At 40.7% G+C, this 21,012-nt stretch overlaps 1 protein-coding gene across 1 annotated transcript in view; it reads right to left on the minus strand.

Moving 5' to 3' along the window:
- Positions 1-21,012, minus strand: part of GLDC (glycine decarboxylase) — a 90,590-nt gene that overhangs the window by 29,351 nt on the left and 40,227 nt on the right. The window contains exons 9-15 of the mRNA XM_046664908.1: positions 18,690-18,795; positions 16,570-16,709; positions 15,904-15,984; positions 13,805-13,902; positions 13,192-13,276; positions 12,978-13,019; positions 11,832-11,974 (exon numbers count right to left, since the gene is read on the minus strand). Of these exons, the coding sequence (XP_046520864.1) occupies positions 11,832-11,974; positions 12,978-13,019; positions 13,192-13,276; positions 13,805-13,902; positions 15,904-15,984; positions 16,570-16,709; positions 18,690-18,795 (695 nt within the window). The remainder of the gene's footprint in view (positions 1-11,831; positions 11,975-12,977; positions 13,020-13,191; positions 13,277-13,804; positions 13,903-15,903; positions 15,985-16,569; positions 16,710-18,689; positions 18,796-21,012) is intronic.

Here is a 21,012-nt window from a genome sequence, read left to right on the forward strand (position 1 = left end):
TGCAATAGATTTTTAATAAATGTGTCCAAAATGGAGCTCCGCTCTCCAGCCCAGATAATCAACAGTAATGTCATCTTTTCCCCCAAGGTAAGAGACCTCAACAAATGCACTTTATATTTTCCCTCTGTGTTTTTCTCATGACTTTTATTCATCTTGTTTTGTTGGAAGACAAAGCGAAGTGCTTACACTAGGAATGAAGGAAGAGACTGGAGTTATGAGCAGTGATCCAAGAGAAAGGCAATATGCTAAAGACTTGATCAGAAATGTTGGATGTTTTTGTCTTATGTACTATTAAAATCAGCTATGTTTCAACTCAAAGAGAGTAAATGATATGTTCTAAATGCCACACAAGGCTTACTACTGGGATGCTATTAAAATAAGCGGAATTAGTAGTGCCACCTGTTGGTGGAAAAGTACTATGAACAATACATGCTTATCTGCATAACCCAGATTGAGAGACCATCAGAAAACTACTACATGTGGAGGGGCAGCAAGGAAAGTGGTTTTCTGACATCTGTTTAAGACCAAGTGGTTAGTAGCCTGGACCTGCAGAGCCGGCACTGAGAGGAGGATGCCAGTGGATAGGGAACATCAGACCCATAGAAGTGCCAAGTGAGCATAAACTTAAACTGTCTTAGAAAAACAAGGCCCTCCAGTCATGGCACTTACCCAGGCTGGTGAAAGAACTGCTACATATTCTATCGCTTAACACAGAATGAGTGACAACCAGCAGACAACTTCTTTCAAAACCCAGACTCATTCTACAAAGAATATACAAGAAATCCAGCAGACTAGAAGAAGCTAGAACCACAGTATGACAAATACAATGACCCACAAGGTGAAAAGAAATTGGAGTTAATGGGGTTCAACTGTTTTGTGATGATTTAAACCTAGACCCTATTAGCATCAGTCTTTCATCACAAGTGGGGAATTTCAGGGCAGCTACTCAATGTGAATTTAGCAAAAAGTGGGGGAGTGAAATTTGAAGATGGCATGACAGGGTTAGGGTGACAGTTCAGCTCTTTTGTAAAGATTAGAACAAGGGTTTAAGGACACAATAAACTTCAAATATTACCATCAAGGGAGGAGGGGGGAGGGCAAAAGGGTTGATTAGGCTCACATGTGTGGTGAAGGACTATAATTAGTTTTTGGATGGTGAAACGTGATGTAATCTACACAGAATTTTAAATATATTGCGATGTACACCTGAAAGCTATATAATGTTATAATCCAATGTTACTGCAATTAAAAAAAAAAAAGATTACCATCATTTTACCCTTACCTTTGCTAAGAACCCTGTACAAAAAGGTTGAGATTTAGAAACCCTGCAACTCAGTTCTAGCTGGAAGCATTAAATTTTTAGAGCTTTGGAACAAATTTTTATTGGGGCATCACACTAGATCAATCTCAAAAGAAACTTGGAACCTTCTGCTAGATTTTAGAAATATGATTGCAGATGATATATCTATCTACGATGAGGAAGGAACATGGCCTGCTCTTATAGATGATTTTGCAGAATATGCATGGCCAGTAGTAATGGGTGGAAAGTATAGCACTTCTTAAGCATAAAACTTAACATAGATTAAGATTATAAATGAATTGATCCTGTACAGAAGGCATTTTGGTCAGTTACTCTGCATGTTTGTCACTGACTATAGAAGTCATCCTTGACCAGTCATGAAATAACCTTTTTATTCTGCCTAAAGAATATGATGGCTGACTTTATAGACACCATAAGAAATTCCTCAGAGGGGCCTGCCCGGTGGCATAGCGGTTAAGTGCGCACGTTCTGCTTCGGCAGCCAGGGGTTCACCGGTTGGGATCTCGGGTGCAGACATGGCACCGTTTGGCACGCCATGCTGTGGCAGGCGTCCCACGTATAAAGTAGAGGAAGATGGGCACGGATGTTAGCTCAGGGCCAGTCTTCCTCAGCAAAAAGAGGAGGATTGCCAGCAATTAGCTCAGGGCTAATCTTCCACAAAAAACAAAACAAAACCAACTAAACAAACAAAATAAAGATTTAAAAAAAGAAAAGAAATTCCTCAGAAGTTGGCTACTTTGGAATATTTGGAGATGGATTATTGTAGCTGCTGGTTTTTCTTTTTCTTTTTTTTTTAAGATTTTATTTTTCCTTCTTCTCCCCAAAGCCCCCCAGCACATAGTTGTATGTGTATTTTTTAGTTGTGGGTCCTTCTATTTGTGGCATATGGGATGCTGCCTCAGCATGGGCTGATGAGCAGTGCTAGGTCTGTGCCCAGGATCTGAACCTGTGAAACCCCAGGCTGCTGAAGCAGAGCATACGAACTTAACCACTCAACCAGGGGGCTGGCCCCGGTAGCTGCTGTTTCTAAGACAAAGATTTCTGCATGGTTTTTATATTTATGAAAAAGTAACGTAAAACCCATTTTGCAATACTGCAGAGTAAGCTGTAATTCATGATTTAAGGTGAACCCTAGCAGTCACCAAAACTCCTATTGAATTATAGCGTAACTGTACTGAGAAAACAGTATTTGTGTTCTCAAGTAGGATGTTGCCTTTATATATATGTATTAACAAAAGGTGTTAAAAATGTGCCCTAAAGAAAATAATTATGTTGTGGATCCTCACACTTTTAAATTTTGGTACCATTAATTTAAGATTTATACATTTATTTGAATTATCAAGTATCTAGTTAGTTTTACTAGATCTATTCTTGTTTAATTTTGTCTAGTTATTCTTCTGAAAATCTTTTTTTTGTCTTTCTTTTTTTACTTTCTTTCTTTTTTTTTTTTGAGGAAGATTAGCCCTGAGCTAACATCTGCTGCCAATCCTCCTCTTTTTTTGCTGAGGAAGACAGGCCCTGAGCTAACATCCATGCCCATCTTCCTCTACTTTATACATGGGACACCTGCCACAGCATGGCTTGCCAATTGGTGCCATATCTGCACCCGGGATCTGAAGTGGCAAACCCCGGGCTGCCGAAGCGGAACGTGCACACTTAACAGCTGTGCCACCGGGCCAGCCCCTGAAAATATTTTATAGTTTTTAACACACCGTTATAGTTTGCACACCGATGGCTACATTTAGTGTGCGATTTCAGAGAAGGTTTCTTTTAAGCTATTTATAAGTCAATAGGCCTATTTTATTTCTAATAATATTCGAACCTCCTAAGAAGTTTCTTAAGTTTTTAAAAAAATATTTTGTTACATTTAAAAAGTCATTTTTCATGAAAAGCAGTTCTTTTATGAGAGATAAATTGTAAATTTAAATATGAAGTGAATTGTTTCCCTTCAGCCATCTATAAAATCTATAATGTTCAGCATCTAGCCCATTGTAAAAAGTGTAACATTTGGAAGCTAAAATTACATCATTATCCAATAAAACCAAGATTTTTGTAGGTATAAACAAGATTATTCTAAAATTTGTATGTTAAGGCAAAGTAACTGGAACAGCTACCTTATGAAAAAGAAGGAAGTGAGTGGAATCAGTCTATCCGATGCCAAGACTTACTATGTAGCTACAGAAATAAAGATTGTATGTTACTGGTGGAGGGACAGACATGTAGATCAATGGAATAGAGTACAGAAACCAGAAATAGATTCACAGAAGTAAACCCAGCTGATTTCTGACAAAGCTGCAAAAGCAGTTCAATGGAGGAAAGAGAGCCTCTTCAGCAAATAGTGCTGGAGCCATTAGACAGTCATAGGTCAACCTACATCTCAAAACTTATACAAAAATTATCGTGAAATGGGTCATGGATTTAAATGTAAACCACAAAAATATAAAACTTTTAGGAATAAACTGAAGAAAATCTTTGGAATCTTGGGCTAGGCAAAGAGTTCTTTGACTTGAAATCAAAAGCATGATTCATAAAAGGAAAAACTGATAAATTGCACTTCATCATAATTAAAAACTTTTGCTCTGCAAAAGATCCTATTAAAAGGATGAAAAGACAAGCTACAGACTGGGAGAAAAATATCTGCAAACGACATATCCAACAAACAGTAAAAAACAAAGACTGCCCAATTAGAAAATGGTGCTGTGATGATCAAACAGGTGAATGAGCTTAGAAATATAAAGGAAGAGTTTACTTGAGGATGTTGGAGATTTGCTGGGGTTTCATTGTTGCTGTTTTTGTGGGGGTGTATGTGGGAATGTACAGCCTTTTGGTTCTCTTACTGTTTGGGGGAATTTTCCCTTTTGTGTGAGTCTTGGGGAAAGAGAGGGTCCTAAATCACCCTATAGATGTGAAAAGGGATCAGATATTCCCAATCACTACTCATTAACAGGTGTTGGACATGTGACCCAGTCTCAGCCCATTGGATACTCCAGCCTGGGACTTCATGAATCCGGAGGGAGTGACCCAAAGAATGGGACAGTCACAGATTTTCCATAGTGGTAGTGGTGACTCTGCCCTGGAGTTCTCTGCTGCCAGCCTCCCTTGGGTCTTGGTCACTTCTGAAGCCCCATTCTCCAGCTTTTCCATCAGTTCTGCGAAGCACCTAACATCATCCCTATAAATTGCTTTCCCGTTTAAGTTAGTCCAACCCATTTTCTGTTATTGCAACCGGGAAGCCTTACATAGGGAGTATAATTAAATCTCCCCTACAACACAGCATCTTAAAGTCACTCATTCCTAGGCAGGTCTAACAAAGAGATGGCCATCCTGGAGTTTCTCCTGCCTCTCATATGAAAGATCTGCTCAATCTGCTGTCCCTTTTCAAGCAGTCTGACCCCGAGCAAATTACTCCTCTGGATCTTAGTTGCCTCATCTGTCACATGGGGATGCCACCTAATTCTCACAGGTAAATTTAAATATTTATTATAAAAGTAATAAATCCATATGATAAGAAATTTTGCATCAGTGAAGAAGAGTATGAAGCTTAAGGTAAAAAAAGCAACCTCCTCCCATTCTTCCCAGTCTCACTCTCCAGAAAGAAACACTAGTAATTATTGTTTGTGATATATAATGTTTTGATGTTGGAGATTTTGATGCTAAACTCCCCCTCATCCAAACCCTTCTTTACTTTAAAAACACCACCAAGTAGTCAGGAACAAAAATGACCCAAGTGAAAGATTAGCTAAGAAACTGATGTTATGGTAAAACCGATCGCAGTAAAATCATCAAAACAGCTACTGCAAGGAAACAACCCGCTTCAGTTCATGGCAACCTCGTAAGAGCACTCCCAAGAACATAAGGTAAAAACTGGTGGTGACTCCTGTCTTACAGGTGGGATCTACAGGATGACTGATAATTTACCATACACATACCTTGGAAGCAATAGGATTTTAATCAGTCTAACTCTTTGTTGCATACCTCAACAATACCTGGGTCTCAACTTCTATCAGCTTAAAATAGAGACCCCTCAATACGTCATTCTGGAATGTTCTTACCAATCTGTATCTAATTTGACATAAACTAAATTCTATACTTAACCTTTGAATTCTGGTCAAGAAACATCTGGATAGATCCACTTGCTTTGACCTTTCTGATACCTGAAGACTACCTCAAAGCAGTGGCTCTCAAACTCCCCAAGCAATAGCACCAGTGTCACCTGGGAACTTGTTAGAAATGCAAATTCTTGGCCTGCCTCAGGCCTACCAAGTCAGAAATTCTGGGGGGTGCACAAAGTGTGAGAATCATTGCTCCAAAGCCTTACAAACTGCAAAAATCAAAATATACTTTCGAGAGTTAAGGAAATTGGGGGAAGGGAGGTTCTTTTCCTTGTTGCTTTCTATTTCCCCAAAGTTGGCTTTCTTCATCCTTCATCCTTCACCCTTCTTTCTCTTCTTTCTGGCATTCTGAGTGTTTCTTTGGGAAATCAGTACCTAATCAGAGAGGGTCTCTGATATCTGGCCTCCCAGAGCTCTCAGTAGGGGAGGATCTGAAGCTGCACTAGGCTCAGCAGGAAAGCATAATAGAGATGATCAATGGCATCAGTCATATTAAAGCCAGTCAGTGATGTCTACTGTGAGCTCAGGAAGGGAGGAGAGGGAGATGGCAATTATCAGGTGTTTGACTCTCCTTGCTGTAAACTATTCTATTATGCACATGATGGTGGTGGATTGGCCTTCAAAGGCCAATTTCAAAGTTCCCTCCACTGGAAGATATCGGTCATCTAACTAAGCCTTCCTCTTTGGTGTTCCTCCAGAGCAACATACTCTCCAACCCAACCCTGCACATTAGAATCTCCTGAGGAGCTCTTTAAAAACTCTGATGCCTGGGCTCCACCCCCCGAGGAGATTCCGATGTACCTCATTTGTGGGGTGAGGAGGGCATCAGTATTCTTCAAAGGATCCCCAGGTAATTCCAATATGCAGCCAGCATTGAGAACCCCGCAACCCTACTCTTGTGGTTTTCACAGTGCGATGGCCAAACCAGCACAGTAGCAGCACCGGGGAATTTGTTAGAAATGCAGATTCTCAGGCCCCAACACAGACTTCCTGAATCAGAAACTAGCAGCGAGGTTTAGCAATTTAACAAGCCCCCAGGTGATTCTCATGCATAATCAAGCTTGAGAGCCATTGATTATGCCCTATTCACACCTTCATTTAAGAACCTTGCCTGGAGGAGATTCTGGGAAAGCAACTGCCAGATCTATCTACATTCAAGATTACAGTTTGCAGCTTTTAAAGATAAAAACAACTTCCTCACTCTTATAAGCCAAGTGAGCTAATAATTCCAGCTTGTCTTTCACTTTAGATATCCTTGGAAGGTGTTAATTACTGTTTCTGTCTTCCTTAAACATTGCATTATAATTCTAACTCAGCGATTCCTAGAATGTACTTGTGAGCCACTGAACGATTTTAAGAGTGTCACAGCCTTATGGGGAACAAGCAGAAGCAAGCCGAGCTGGGCACAGTAGGAAATGGAAACGTACTTAAATATTATTTGGCTATGCTCTCCACCAAGGTGGAAGTGCTCTCTGGGTTTGTAGATTGAGCAAATAAATAGGAGAATGGGGACAAGTTTCTTGACATTTTTGTTTCAAGTCCTTTAAACAGCTTTGGGATCTAACTATCCCAGAAAATAGAAAGACCAAGTGAAGGCTTGGCTACATGAATCAAAAATTTTATGCCACAATTTATGGTTATAAAATCCTTTATTATCCATTCCTCAAACCTCAATCAAATCAATAATGCAGCATCCCCTTACTTGCTGTAGAGGAGAGAACCCTACACCCCTAGAGAGAAGCCCCACAACAGACGTCGGGGCCCTCAGCTATTCTAGGTTCTAACCTATCTTGTGAGCTGATTTCCCTCTGAGAAAAAAACCCACTGAAGAGAAAGGCCTTGTGGCAGTCTATACCTAGGCAGGAACTATTAGAGAAAGACAGAAGGATTTGTAAAAGCCTTCCGTGAGCATAACAGAGAACCTACTGGATCTGAAGACAGGATGGAAGGGCCCAGCAGCCAAGACAAGGCAGAGCCATCGAGGCCCCTTGCAGAAACGTTCAGGTTCATGCCTGAAAATTGCAGCTCTCCTACCGAGGCATTTTAGAACCAGATAGTTGTATTTCAAGTCCACTCGATGTTAAATATTATTCTACTCTACAGAGCTAGAACTGAGCTTGGCTCCTTTGCCCTATGTCTCCAGCCTCTCTCACTTTTTGTCTGAATACTGAGTTGCTGCAAAGGAAGGCTGAAGTCTGCCTCCAACCCCAGGGCAAGCTTCAAAGCTGACCTCATCATGCTATCAGCTGATGCAGAAGCCCTCTAAGATCCGGAGAACTCAAAGGGGAAAGGAATCTGTAAGCATCTTACCACGCATTTAGTTGTTTCAAAATATGCATGTTCCCCACAATAAAAATAACTTCTTTTTTGGATTGGATGATGACATATATCACAGTTAAAAAAAATTTTCAGTAATCTAAAAAAGCATAAGGACAAAAAGTAAAATCACCTGAAGTGTTACCTATGACTATTTGAGTGTCCATCTCTTCATATACCTCTTTCCATCTATGCCTCTATTTCAGCGCCCATCTCTTCATATACCTCTTTCCATCTATTCCTCTGTGTAGAAGTGTAAAACAGTACGGCAGTTCCTCAAAAAATTAAACAGAGGGGCCAGCCCTGTGGCCAAGTGGTTAAGCTTGCACGTTCCGCTTCGGCGGCCCAGGGTTTCGCTGGTTTGGATCCTAGGTGTGGACATGGCACCGCTCATCAGGCCATGCTGAGGCGGCATCCCACATGCCACAACTAGAAAGACCCACAACTAAAATAAACAACTATGTACTGGGGGGATTTGGAGACAAAAAGAAAAAGAAAAACAGATTAAACATACAATTACCATAGGATCCAGCAATTCTGCCTCTAAATATATACCCCAAAGAATTGAAAGCAGGGTCTCAAACAGATATTTGTATACCAATGTTCATTGCAGCATTATTTACAATAGCCAAAAGGTGGAAACAACCCAAATGTCCATCAATGGATGAATGGATAAGCAAAATGTGTTACATATATACAATGGGATATTAGCCTTAAAAAGGAAGGAAATTCTGACACGTGCTACAACATGGATGAACCTTGAAGACATTATGCTAAGTGAAATAAGCCAGACACAAAAGGACAAATACTGTATGACTGCACTTGTATGAAGTACCTAGAGTAGACAAATTAATATAGACAGAAAGTAGAATGCTGGTTGCCAGGAGCTGGGGTAAGGGAGAAATGCAGAGTTATTGTTTAATGGGGACAGAGCTTCAATTTAGGAAGATAAAGTTCTAGAGATGGACGGTGGTGACAGTTGCACAACAATGTGAACATACTTAATGCCACTGAACTGTACAGTTAAAAATGGTAAAACGGTAAATTTCATGTTATGTATATTTTATCACAACAAAAAAATTTTCGAGTTGCAAAATATTACAAATGCCACTTCCTAAAAAGTTTGCCATACTTATCTTTTAAATTTCATAAAATAACACAATAGGAAAGGAAACATTTAGATTCCAAACTTTTTGGTGACTAGACTCTGGAACTCTCTAGACATACTGACCAACTCCAATTAGTCAGGTAATGAAAACACCGGGAAATGGTCCCTTGATGATAATTGTGGCTGTGCCCTTTATTTTATGAGTATAACTTCATGGCTGACATGGTACACTAAATTCTTCCTCTGTACAGAGGGGTCAAGTGTCTTACAAAAAATAGGAAGCCTACATCAGTTCCTTAGACGTGAGTGGCCACTAGCCAGCAATAAATCATGATGAATTAACCAATAAGTAATTAGCCCTGTGGTAGAGGAATTATAAGGCCTAGAATCTAAAAAGATTATAAGACCTGGAATTTATAATCTACTTATGGAGAGAAGATTAGCACAAATAAACCAAGATAGGGTTGTAACAAGCTAAAAATAAAATCATTCACACATAGAATATGTGGTGCATCCCTTCCTCTTTTCTCCAAATGAGGACATCAAATTGCCTCACTCAGTGGAAGCCTGGCCCCTGTATTTTCCCAACAAAGAATAAGGCATTTTCCCATCTGTCACAGCAGCCTCTGCTCAGGACCAAAAGTATCCTTCATCTGAGCCCAAACTTTGTGCACAGCCCCCATCACTCTCAAATCAGCTCTTGGGAATGAGTGTTATATCTAGGAATCTTTGGAGGTGGGGAAGACATCACTGCCAGGAACCACATCCTGAGAAAGATCTTTTCCCTCCTGCAAGACTGAGATGGGGTACTGAATCTCTCTGTCAATCCTAAGAATGAGAGCAGGACAGAGAAAAACACCAGCTATCCTGAGGAAAACAACAGAGAAACTTCTGAGACAGTGGTTCCCAACCTTGGCTGCAAGGTGGAATCAGCTGGGGAGCTGTAAAGACATACTCCTGCCTGGGTCCCTCCCTTCACTCCCATCTTTCCCCACTGAGGTTATGAGTTCATCTGGGACTGTGATCTGGACATCGGGATTTTTATAAACTCACCACGTGAGTCTAATTTCCAGCCAGGGTTGGGAACCACTGCTTGAAGGGAAGGCAAGCCTCCTCATTCTTAGGTCAGCCTTCTGGGGACCCTGGCTGGGACCTCAATTTACTATAAGAGCTAATGACAGAATTAAAATAGTCTTGAAAAAGTACTCTCCAATATGACACAGAAGATGTGATCATATTCCATCACTAGAGGGCGAAGTTTCTTTATTTTCTACATTTAGCAAATGTCTTACTGCCTCAAGTTAAAAATTCACTAGGTTCCTCCCTTACTTAAAAAAAATAAAAGCTGAATGATGACGTTTTAATGAAGGTGCACTAAACCCTAACTTCCATGAATGTCAGTTTCTTCCTATTTGCCAGATGAGGTTTTGAGGGACTATTATTAAAAAGCTCTGTGTCCTTTCATTTGCCATATGCCCTATTCCTGAAAGGTCTGTATTGTATAGGGCATATTGTTTTTATAAAGTGCATGGTTTTGCTGGGTAACCTGTGTTGCCAAACAGCAGGTAGAGCTTGATTATATCTGATTAAGATCTGATTACTTTCTGTCTCAGAAAGTGAGACAATAAGTGAATCTGTTTTAAAATCATCTGATTTTTAATCTTTTTTTCCTTTTTTTTTGCTGAGGAAGATTTGCCCTGAACTAACATCCATTGCCAATCTTCTTCTTTTTGTTTGTGAGCCACAGCCACAGCATGGCCACAGATAGACAAGTGGTGTAGGTCTGCACCCAGGAACTGAACCCAGGCTGCCAAAGTGGAGCATGCTGAATTTAACCACTAGGCCACTGGGTCTGAGCCTGACTTTTGTATCTTGAAATAGAAGCTGCACATTTCTAACAAGCTCCTAGGTGATGCCAATGCTGAGGCAGCTGGTGGAGAACCCACTTTGAGTGGTGTGAGGTAGAGAACCTCAGGGTAGATAGGTGAGTCCTCTTCTAAAGGTATCCTAAGATGTTAACTCATACACTTAAAACGTGTCTCCATCTGTCTGTCTACCTATCTATCCATCTATTCCCATGAAGACAGAGAGATGACAAATCCAGTGGATTCCAAATTGGCTGTGTATCAAAATCACTTAATTCCTTCTTAAAAATATTCCTTGTCTCAAACCGTGGAGATTATGATCAGTAGGTCTGCACCGGGGCCCAGGAATTTGTATTTTTAACAAGTACCCAGGAGATGTCCCTAGAGCCCTCTGCTTTTGAAAATCACTGTTCTTCAAAGTTTTTACTTTATACACAAAGACCAAGGGGAAGTGGGGAAGGAACTTTCAAATAAACCAAGATCCAGGTTCTCCCAGCCCTACTAGATTGAGACATTGCTGTTTGTTAGGAATTAACATGTGTGCTTGATTCTAATTCTTAAGCTACGTCATTGATAGGTATAGTAGTTACACCTGTCCAAAGCTGGTTAACTAAAGCTAAACCATACCAAAGTTGGTTTCTGAGGATGGCCCACAATGAACCACAACTCTCAAAATTCACACTGTGTGTTGTCCCCTTCCACATTCAATCTGGGCTGGCCCTACTTTAAAAGACAGAATGCTCTGGAAGTGATGCTGTCTGGGCCTTAAGAGGTTTGCAGTTTCCCCATCCTTTCATCTTGGAACACTCCACTTTGAACCCAGACATCATGCTGGGAGGATGCTCAAGCAACTACATGGAGAGGTCCACAGGAAGAAGAAAAAAGGTCCTGGTCAACATCCTCACCGGAGCTCCCAGCCAACTGCCCATCACTAACTTGCCAGCTATGTGAATGAAGCCACTTTGAAGCTTCTAGTATCCACCCCAGTGGAGTGGAACTGTCCACTCAACTCACAGACTGATATGAAATAATAAATTCTCATTTTGAGCCTCTAAGTTTTGGGGTGCATGTTATGTAACTGACAAGTGAAACAACAGAATTCCTCTTACCTGTTAGGCTGAAAAGAGATTCGGTCATAGCCTGTGAGTTCACACAAATCCTTCTCAAGCTCTTGGAAAAGCTGCTGGTACCCTTGAGCTTGGTCCAGAGGCACAAAGGGGTGGATGTTTGCGAATTCTTCCCATGTGATAGGCTGAAGAGCAAGAGAGGAGAAAACATATGCATATGTACATATTATAATAGTAATAATAAGAACTTTGATGATAATGATGATAGCAATAGCTAACACAAAAAATGCTGACTATGTGCCAGGCACTGTTCTAAGCACTTTAAATATATTCATTCATTTAAGTCTCATCACAATCTTATGAGGCAAATATTATTACTATCTTCATTTTACAAGTGGGTCACAGAGACCAGGAAAGGAACTTATACAAAAATATAAGCTTTTTCTATCTTTTCAGGAACAAAATGGCCTGAAAATAGATTTATATTCATGAAACCCAAAGAGGTGTTTCAGGTATGGTTTACTCAAACTCTTACAAAGCACATGTATTATTCTCTGTTTTCATTAAGAAGAAGAAGACACCAACATAAAGGAATGCGGAAATGAGGAAAATCTTCCTATTACAATATAAAATGATTTCCTTTGCCCAATGTGATTTGTCACATCAGAATAACCCTACAGAATAAAGGAACAAGATGCATTTGCTAAAATGGATCCTAGCCTAGTACGAATACTTACCAACGACAACAGCAGGTTACACAAATCTTCTGTTGACACAAGAAATAAATTAAACCTCAAATCTCTACGCTTCTGACACTGTGAATGGATTTCTAGAGAGAAGGCTTAAGGTTCTTAATTCTATCTGAGGATAACAACTACAAATTAATAAAAATTAAAGCTTTTAACATGGCAGGTTTTTAAAAAATAATAATAAAGGGGGTGGGTGGGGGAGGAAGACATAAATACTATACATTTAATTATTTTAATGTTTTTAAAAATAATTTTACTCATAAATTTAAATGGTCAAGTTGTGATAAAATTAGGGTTTCTCCCAAGATTGTGGAATAGCAAGGTAAAAGATTATTAAAGTAGTTCGTAAATCACAGTCCCAGTAGCTTTGTCTAGTTATCTGCTCACGTACAAGCCAGAACACTGCCCTGCTAAGTTCCCTCTTAATAGACCTACTTACTGCGAGTTCAGATGAGCTGGTGAGCTTCATGGTGCAGGAGCCCTTTAAGAAGCACATCCAAAATGTATCACATTAGTGATTTCCCATGGTCCATCCATCAGCCCTCCGATCTCCCCGCATGGTCACCCCTTCATCCCTCTTACAGCGTATCAGATGCAACCCAAAGAGGTGGGATCAGGGTGGGAATGGAAATGAGAATAAAGGCAACAATTACCAGCGGAATCATGCTATGAACAAGGGAAATGTCTTTGTTTTCCAATTTCTTCATATATCGGACAATATTTGTTTCTGAGTGATAGCTGTGAACACAAAACGCATGCTTAGGCCCAATAAAATGAGATAAGTAAGAGTCCATATTCAGCTTCTGGGAAGATAGAACACACTGAGGTCTACCTTCAACATACAGATGAAACTGGGCCATGGGCAACATGACAACAATGCATCAGAGGGAAAGGCAGGGAACCCTCATGAATCTCAGAGGATGCCTGGGAAAAGAAGCCGCCCGTGGGCAGGAGAGGAAGGTGGGGAAGAAGAGGATGTTGAGTTCCTGGGTATGAACTTCAGCCTGGCAACTATGCATCCAAATTCCCTTTTCTTGACAAGCAGAATTAAGGGTGACAGTGCCAAGGGAGCAGAGCCACCAGGAAATAAAGTGTGCTTTGGTCAGGACTTGGGCCAGGATGGAGATCCTCACGACAATGATTTATAATTGAGCCACGGGTGAGCCACAATAACCCAGGCCGTATCACAGTCGGAGTCAGAAGCCGCTCTCTACTGCATCCTCAAGCCACAGTACACAACGCAGAAGTCCCACATGCCACACAAACCTGTTGAACACTTGATGTGTGAGAAACGAGCTGGTTCTCTTGAAGTCAGTCCCTGGAATACCTCTCCGTTCCTCCCCCATGCTTTCAGCAACCAGCTCCTGCATGGAGAGACCACCGAACCTAAGGAGCAGGAATTGTGCCTAGAACCACATGTGCACCTCCAGGCTTGCAGCCCGCATGGATTCTAACAGAGCGCTGGAAATCTCCTACTACCACCACCGCCACCCCAGGCGTCTGGCATGGTGTGGTGACAGGTGTCAGAAGTCATGAATCATGGCAATTCTCCAGAACACTGTTTTTAAGTTCTGTTGACCTTTGCCACAGGAAATCAGATAAAATGTACAATTGTTACTGGAAAAAAAAAAGTTGACATCACCTGCATGTTCCTTAAGTAACAAAGCAAGTTCCAGCAAATTATTTTACAGGGCTATCAAAAAAGTTACTATGATAGCAACCAAGTAAGGATTCTCACTTGACACTGTTCTTTTATCTTTAAGAACAGTAACAAAATACACCTGCCAAGACCATTCAACAGGGAAAAGGACAGTCTCTTCAATAAAGGGTGCTGAGAAAACTGGATATCCACATGCAAAAGAAGGAAGCTGGACCCTTACCTTACACCGTATACAAAAACTAGCTCAAAATGGATTACAGACCTAAATTTAAAGACTAAAACTATAAAACTCTTAGAAGAAAACATAGGAGCAAATCTGCATGATCTTGGATTTGGCAGTGGTTTCTTAAATAAGACACCAAAGGCATAAGCAACAAAAGAAAACAATAGATAAATTGGACTTCATTAAAATTAAAAATTTTTCTGCAACAAAGGACACTATCAAGAGTTAAGAGACAATACACAGAATGGGAGGAAATCATTGCAAATCATTTATCTGATAAGGGTTTATATCCAGAATATATAATTAAATAAATGGCTTGCTCCTCATTCTGCCCCAAGCTGATAGTATGGCCACCTCGAGCCCTCGGTGGGTGCTCCACAAATATTCCTTGAACACATGGAACAAATACCCATGATTAAATTTAGTGCAGTGTTCTAGAGGAGAAATGCTTACTCAGTCCTGTTCATTAATTAAAGTTTAAAAGAGAACAATGTGATACTTCTCTGATGATTTACATTGGTTATCTGAAACTGAAGTCCTCTCTCAAAGAGACATAGACAACCAGGATAGCATCATTCGAGACTCTGGAACCTTTCTAATTCTACAGTAAACGCTTCCTTTCACTGATTTATTCAACAAATATTTCCTGAGTGCCTACTATACACCAAGCTGTGTACAGTGTTGTGATTAACACCTTGCCCCAGATCTAGGTAGCTACTCATCCCTCTCCCTTTCATCCTCCTTCCATGGAATTGTAACCTTTCTCCTCGCATGTCCATGATATTTCATTGTTTTATAAACCAATTCAGCCACACTCAACTGCTTCTGGTTTTCATGTAATGTATCTCGTTCTAGCCTTTGAGGCTGCTTTTCCTAGTGTCTGGAACACCTCTGGTCCCATGGTCTTTCTCCTCAATTGTGCCATTTTAGTCTGGAAAACTCCCACTCATCTTTCACATCTCAGCTTAGGGCAATTTCTTCCAAGTCTTGGTGAGGAGCTCCACCCCTGTGTTCACAGAGCATCTTCAGACATCACTCACATAACCTGGATTGTAATCTTGTACCTGTTTGGAGCTTAGAAGTTGATCTCCATAAACCTATAAGCTCCACAAGAGCAGGAATCATGTCTAACTCACCACTCTCCTCGGGGCTTAGCAGAGTGCCTGGCATGTATTACATCTCCAATAAACATTTGTGAAATGAATGAGTATCGTAATTTTCCCAAAATGAAAATAACCAAGATGTCAATGTCATGAATCTTCAAGTTAGGGACAGTTTCAATTAAACACCATTAACAATCCTTCCAACTAGCCTGGCGCGGGCCCACAGCAGTGACAGGGTTGGTCAGCTATAATTTTAACAGTAGGCTGCACAACGTCACACCTGGGCCCCCTCTCCCTCACTCTCAGGCCCAAAGGAGGCAAAGCCATCTTTGATACCACCTCAGTCATTATGAGGAAGGCATATTTTTATTTTACTTACTGCAGATGACTCACAGCCAAAGATCCACAATAAGTCGTCCAGATCTTTTTCATTGACTGTTTCATCAAGAGAAATACCAAGCTACAGAAATGAAAATGAAAGGGAAAACATCAGCTCTAAATGGCAAGATCAGTGGACAAAACCCAAGAGAGGTCACAGGAGAGAAGTTGCTGGACAAAAGTCCCAGTTATTCCAAAGCATAGGGGTACCATTATACCCAAGTTGGCCCCTAGGTGAAGGCAACTAGACCAGTCCTAGATTTCACAAAGTTTAGAATTTTGCAAGCCTCTTCTGGACTCTAATGGTCTGATGGCTGCAGGGCACTCCACTGGTCCTAGATATACTTACCCTTTTCTTCCCTTAATTTACTTTATTATATCGCTTCTCATAGAGTCTTTACTTTCAATAGTCACATTGTGAAGACAAGAGTATTATGACCAAATATGTGCCTAAGAATCCCAAATATGAAAATACAAAGTCTTAAAGAAAACCGAGAATGAATTATCCTTTATTTGAAATGGTCACAATGTTCCAGCTTGGAAATGAAGATTGTTTACAAAGGATAGAATGTGCCCAAAGTTCCAACACTGATTTTTTTTTAAATAAAGAGAAATCTTTTTAATGAGAAAAGTCATGAAAATTTGGAAGACTGTAAGTTTGACTTACGGTGCCATCCTCAAAGAGCCGAAAATTGATTTGCCGCTGAGCAGCCCTGCCCAAGACCTCCTTCACCGAGCAGCCACACTGAATCTTCAGAGTGTCAAAGAACAAATCGTGCTGGAGTTGATGCCCTGCTCGCTTGAGACCTAGACGAGATAGGAGAGCCACCAGTCTCCAACACAGAAACCTGCAACTTGGCCGTTGACGTTTCCCAGAGAAATAACAAGATAAATCCTACTATAGTCTGTTCCTGGTCCTACTCAGTATTTTAGTGGCTGCTTTAAAAAAAAAAATTAGGGGCCAGCTCCGTGGCCGAGTGGTTAAGTTCGCACGCTTCACTGCGGCAGCCCAGGGTTCGGATCCTGGGCGCGGACATGGCACCACTCATCAGGCCACATTGAGGCAGCGTCCCACATCCCACAACTAGAAGGACCTGCAACTAAGATATACAACTATGTACAGGGGGCATTTGGGGAGATAAAGCAGGAAAAAAAAAAAAAAGATTGGCAACAGTTGTTAGCCCAGGTGCCAATCTTTAAAAAAATAAAATAAAAATAAAAAAAATTAAATGTTTATTACTATGCTATAAAAAATTGTGAAATACATATAAAAAGGGAAGAAAAATTACCATAATCACCATCCAGAAATCTGGTTGCATTTTGGTGTACATTCCTCAAGAAGTGGTGTGCGTGTGTGTGTATGAGAGTGAACTATCACATATATATTTCTTTACCCTTTTTTAGAACTATTTTTTTATTAAGATATAATTGATGTATAACATTGTATTAGTTTAAGGTGTACAACATAATGATTTAATACATGTACACATTGCAAAATGATCACCACAATAAGTCGTTAACACTCATCACCACACAGTTATAATTTTCTTCTTGTGACAAGAACATTTAAGATCTTAGCAACTTTCAAAGACACAATACAGTATTATTAATTATTGTCGCCATTCTGTACATTAAATCCCCAGAACTTATTTGTTTTATAACTGGAAGTTTGTACCTTTTGACCACTTTCACCTATTTTGCTCATCTCCCCCAGTCCCCCTCTGCCAACCATCAATCTGGTATGAGTTTGGTTATTGTCATTTTCAAGAGTCTACATATAAGTGAGATCATATGATATTTATCTTTTTCTGTCTGGCTTATTTCACTTAACATAATCCCTACAAGTTCCATCCATATTGTTGCAAATGGCAGGATTTCCTTTTTTGATGGCTGAATAAGATTGTTTTACATATATAACATATTTTCTTTATCCATTCATCCATTGACGTACACTTTATAACTTTAACATGTCATGAACACCTTTGCTTTTCTACAGATCAATACCCATATCGCTATTTTTAATGGCTATTTAATATTCAAATGTATGGATGTAGCACAACTTAACTAATCACTTATTATTGAACATTTAGGCTGTTTCCAAGATTGTGCTATTGTAAACAATGTCATACCAATCTAAGTATTCTTTTTGATCTTTGCCAATGTAATGGGAGACATACTATTTTACTGTTTCAATTTACATTTCTTTTTTTTTTTGAGGAAGATTAGCCCTGAGCTTACATTTGCTGCCAATCCTCCTCTTTTTGCTGAGGAAGACTGGCCCTGAGCTAACATCCGTGCCCATCTTCTTCTACTTTATATGTGGGACATCTACCACAGCATGGCTTGCCAAGCGGTGCCATGTCCGCACCTGGGATCCAAACTGGGGAACCCCGGGCCACCAAAGAGGAACGTGCGCACTTAACCGCTGTGCCACTGGGCCGGCCCCTCAATTTACATTTCTATGATTAATAGTGAAGTTGAAATTTTATATGTTCATTGGCCATTTATTTGTATACTTATATTTCTTTTAAAATTACCCTTTGCCTGTTTTTCTCTCAGAGGGTTCATCCTTCTTGAGTATGAACTCAAGGAACAGGAGGAGTGAGTGAGAGCTCTATATACTGAAAATATTAACACAGTCTATCACAGACATTGAAAATATTCTCCCCATTTCTTATTTGATTTTTAATTTTGCACACAGTATTGGACATGCAGTGAGTTTTCAACTTTACTCAAGTTTATCAGTCTTGTTATGCCCCAAAGTTTTAAAACAGGTAACTGACTCACCTTCAGACAAAATCAAAGTGGCATTATGTACCCTCCTAGCAATATGCTCCAGCCCGTGGGAACCATGGTAGATGGCAAACATGGCAGCCATGTTCGCCAAGAGAGCCTAAAATGACAAGAACATTTCAAGAGTCATGTTGAACAACGTGATGGAAGACAATTAGTGGGAGGGAATATTACTTGACTTGGGATGCCAAAACTAAAAACAAGGACAATGCAAAATCATCAGATTTCCTGCATGCTCTACAATAGCTGGGGACCTGCTTGACGACCTGAGGGGAAAACAGCATCTAAGACTCCCTGGAGTCACTAAACCATTATAAAGGGGTCTCATCCACGCAACTTAATCATGTCACCCTTAAGGGGAAGATCAAGTTGTCATCAGATATCAACAAGCAATATTTAATGTTGGAAGACAGTGAAGCAATAAAGGCCTTAGGGGGAAAAAAAGTGAAATCCAAGAATTTTATACTCAACCAAACTGTTCTTCAAGGATAAAAGCAACAAGCAACTTTCAAACACACAAGATGTGAGGGGATTCAATTCTCCTGAGGCCTTAAATAAAGCACTTGAAGCTGAATTTCAGCCAGATGAATGAAGAATCTGTAGCAAAAGATGATCAAAGATGAAAGTGCAGGACACAGGGAAATAAAACCATAATGAGGGGCCGGCATCGTGGCAGAGTGGTTAAGTTCAGGCTCTCTGCTTCGGCGGCCCAGGGTTTTGCCATTTCAGATCCTGGGCACGCACATGACACCACTCATCAGGCCACGCTGAGGCAGCGTCCCACATAGCACAACCAGAGGCACTCACAACTAGAATCTACAACTATGTACTGGGGGGCTTTGCGGAGAAGAATAAAAAAAGATTGGGAACAGGGGCTGGCCCCGTGGCTGAGTGGTTAAGTTTGCGCGCTCCGCTGCAGGCGGCCCAGTGTTTCGTCGGTTCGAATCCTGGGCGCGGACATGGCACTGCTCGTCAGACCACGCTGAGGCAGCGTCCCACATGCCACAACTAGAGGAAAACACAACTATGTACCGGGGCGCTTTGGGGAGAAAAAGGAAAAAATAAAATCTTTAAAAAAAAAAAAAAAAAAGATTGGGAACAGTTGTTAGCTCAGGTGCCAATCCTTAAAAAAACCATAATGACTTGGCAGGAGATATATTAGAAAGGGAAAATCAGGACCCAATGGCTTATTCCCTGCTGACAGCAAGGTCACTTTCTCAGGTAAAGATATCTCTCTTGACCATTGGATTGAGGTTTCATAAAAATATTTATAGGAAGTGTGTGTTCTAGTGTGACAGGAAACAGAAAGAAATGGCACTGGAATCTTTCAGAGATAAGGGATACAGACAGTTCCAGGGCTGCTTCAGTGAGGAAGTCCTGCATAGAGAGAAAGGAAAGGACCCACTGTTATGGCACCTTGGGTCAGGAGGAGAGGATAAAAAGAGGTTGGCTAGGGTCATAAACCAAAATGAGTGACAACTTGGTGGAAAACGATGGAGGCCCACCGCCTATTTCTCTGTCTCTTGGTCCTATCCCTCACCTGCGTTTTACCTTAGATCCTGCCAACAAGCAGCCTTCTACCCAGGCAATTTCACCTGAGGTAAATGCGCGAAACTCAAGTCTCAGACTCCTCGCCTGCCCAGTCCACTCTGTTCTCCAACAGCCCCTCCCATCTCACTAGTCCAGCATCATGGGCTCTCTGAGGTTTCCCATCCCACTAAAATGACTTTTGTCCTAATGTATCAGGTCAGCATTTCAAGGTCCACCTTCATGGCCAATCACCCCAGGGCGGGGGAAGGGGTACCTCATGGAACAGACACTCAGCTCAACTGAGAAACACAGTGCTTTAAAGTTAGATGATGTTCAATATCAGATCTATTTTGTTATGTACACATTTTCTCTGATGGTCTGCTAGAAGGAATCTCTATGGGCCATTGCAAAACAAGAAACAGTTCTCAAAAGATACCAGAAAGTGAGGTCAGCAGTCAGTAAAAAAAACAGGAGGAAAAGAAGACATGAGAAAACACATAAATAGACTTTGCTGGACCGAAAGTCCCAGAGAGAATGTAGACACTCTTGTGGACTCTGTAACAAATAGAAATAAAATACAGAAACACCACAACAGCTTACAGCTGTGAGAGGGCAAGTCTAAAGTAAACGATCCATGATATAGTGTTTCTAAACACTCATGGCTATGCTGCTGGGGTATAGAAACTCAGACCTGATGTTCACAAAATACTCTGGAAACCATCCATCAAAACAACCTTGTGGAGGTTGGCTCATGTCCCTTTTTAATCTAGAGATGGTTCTTTTCACA

This window comes from Equus quagga, chromosome 6 (genome assembly GCF_021613505.1).
Source record: "Equus quagga isolate Etosha38 chromosome 6, UCLA_HA_Equagga_1.0, whole genome shotgun sequence".
In the NCBI taxonomy this organism is placed as follows: domain Eukaryota; kingdom Metazoa; phylum Chordata; class Mammalia; order Perissodactyla; family Equidae; genus Equus; species Equus quagga.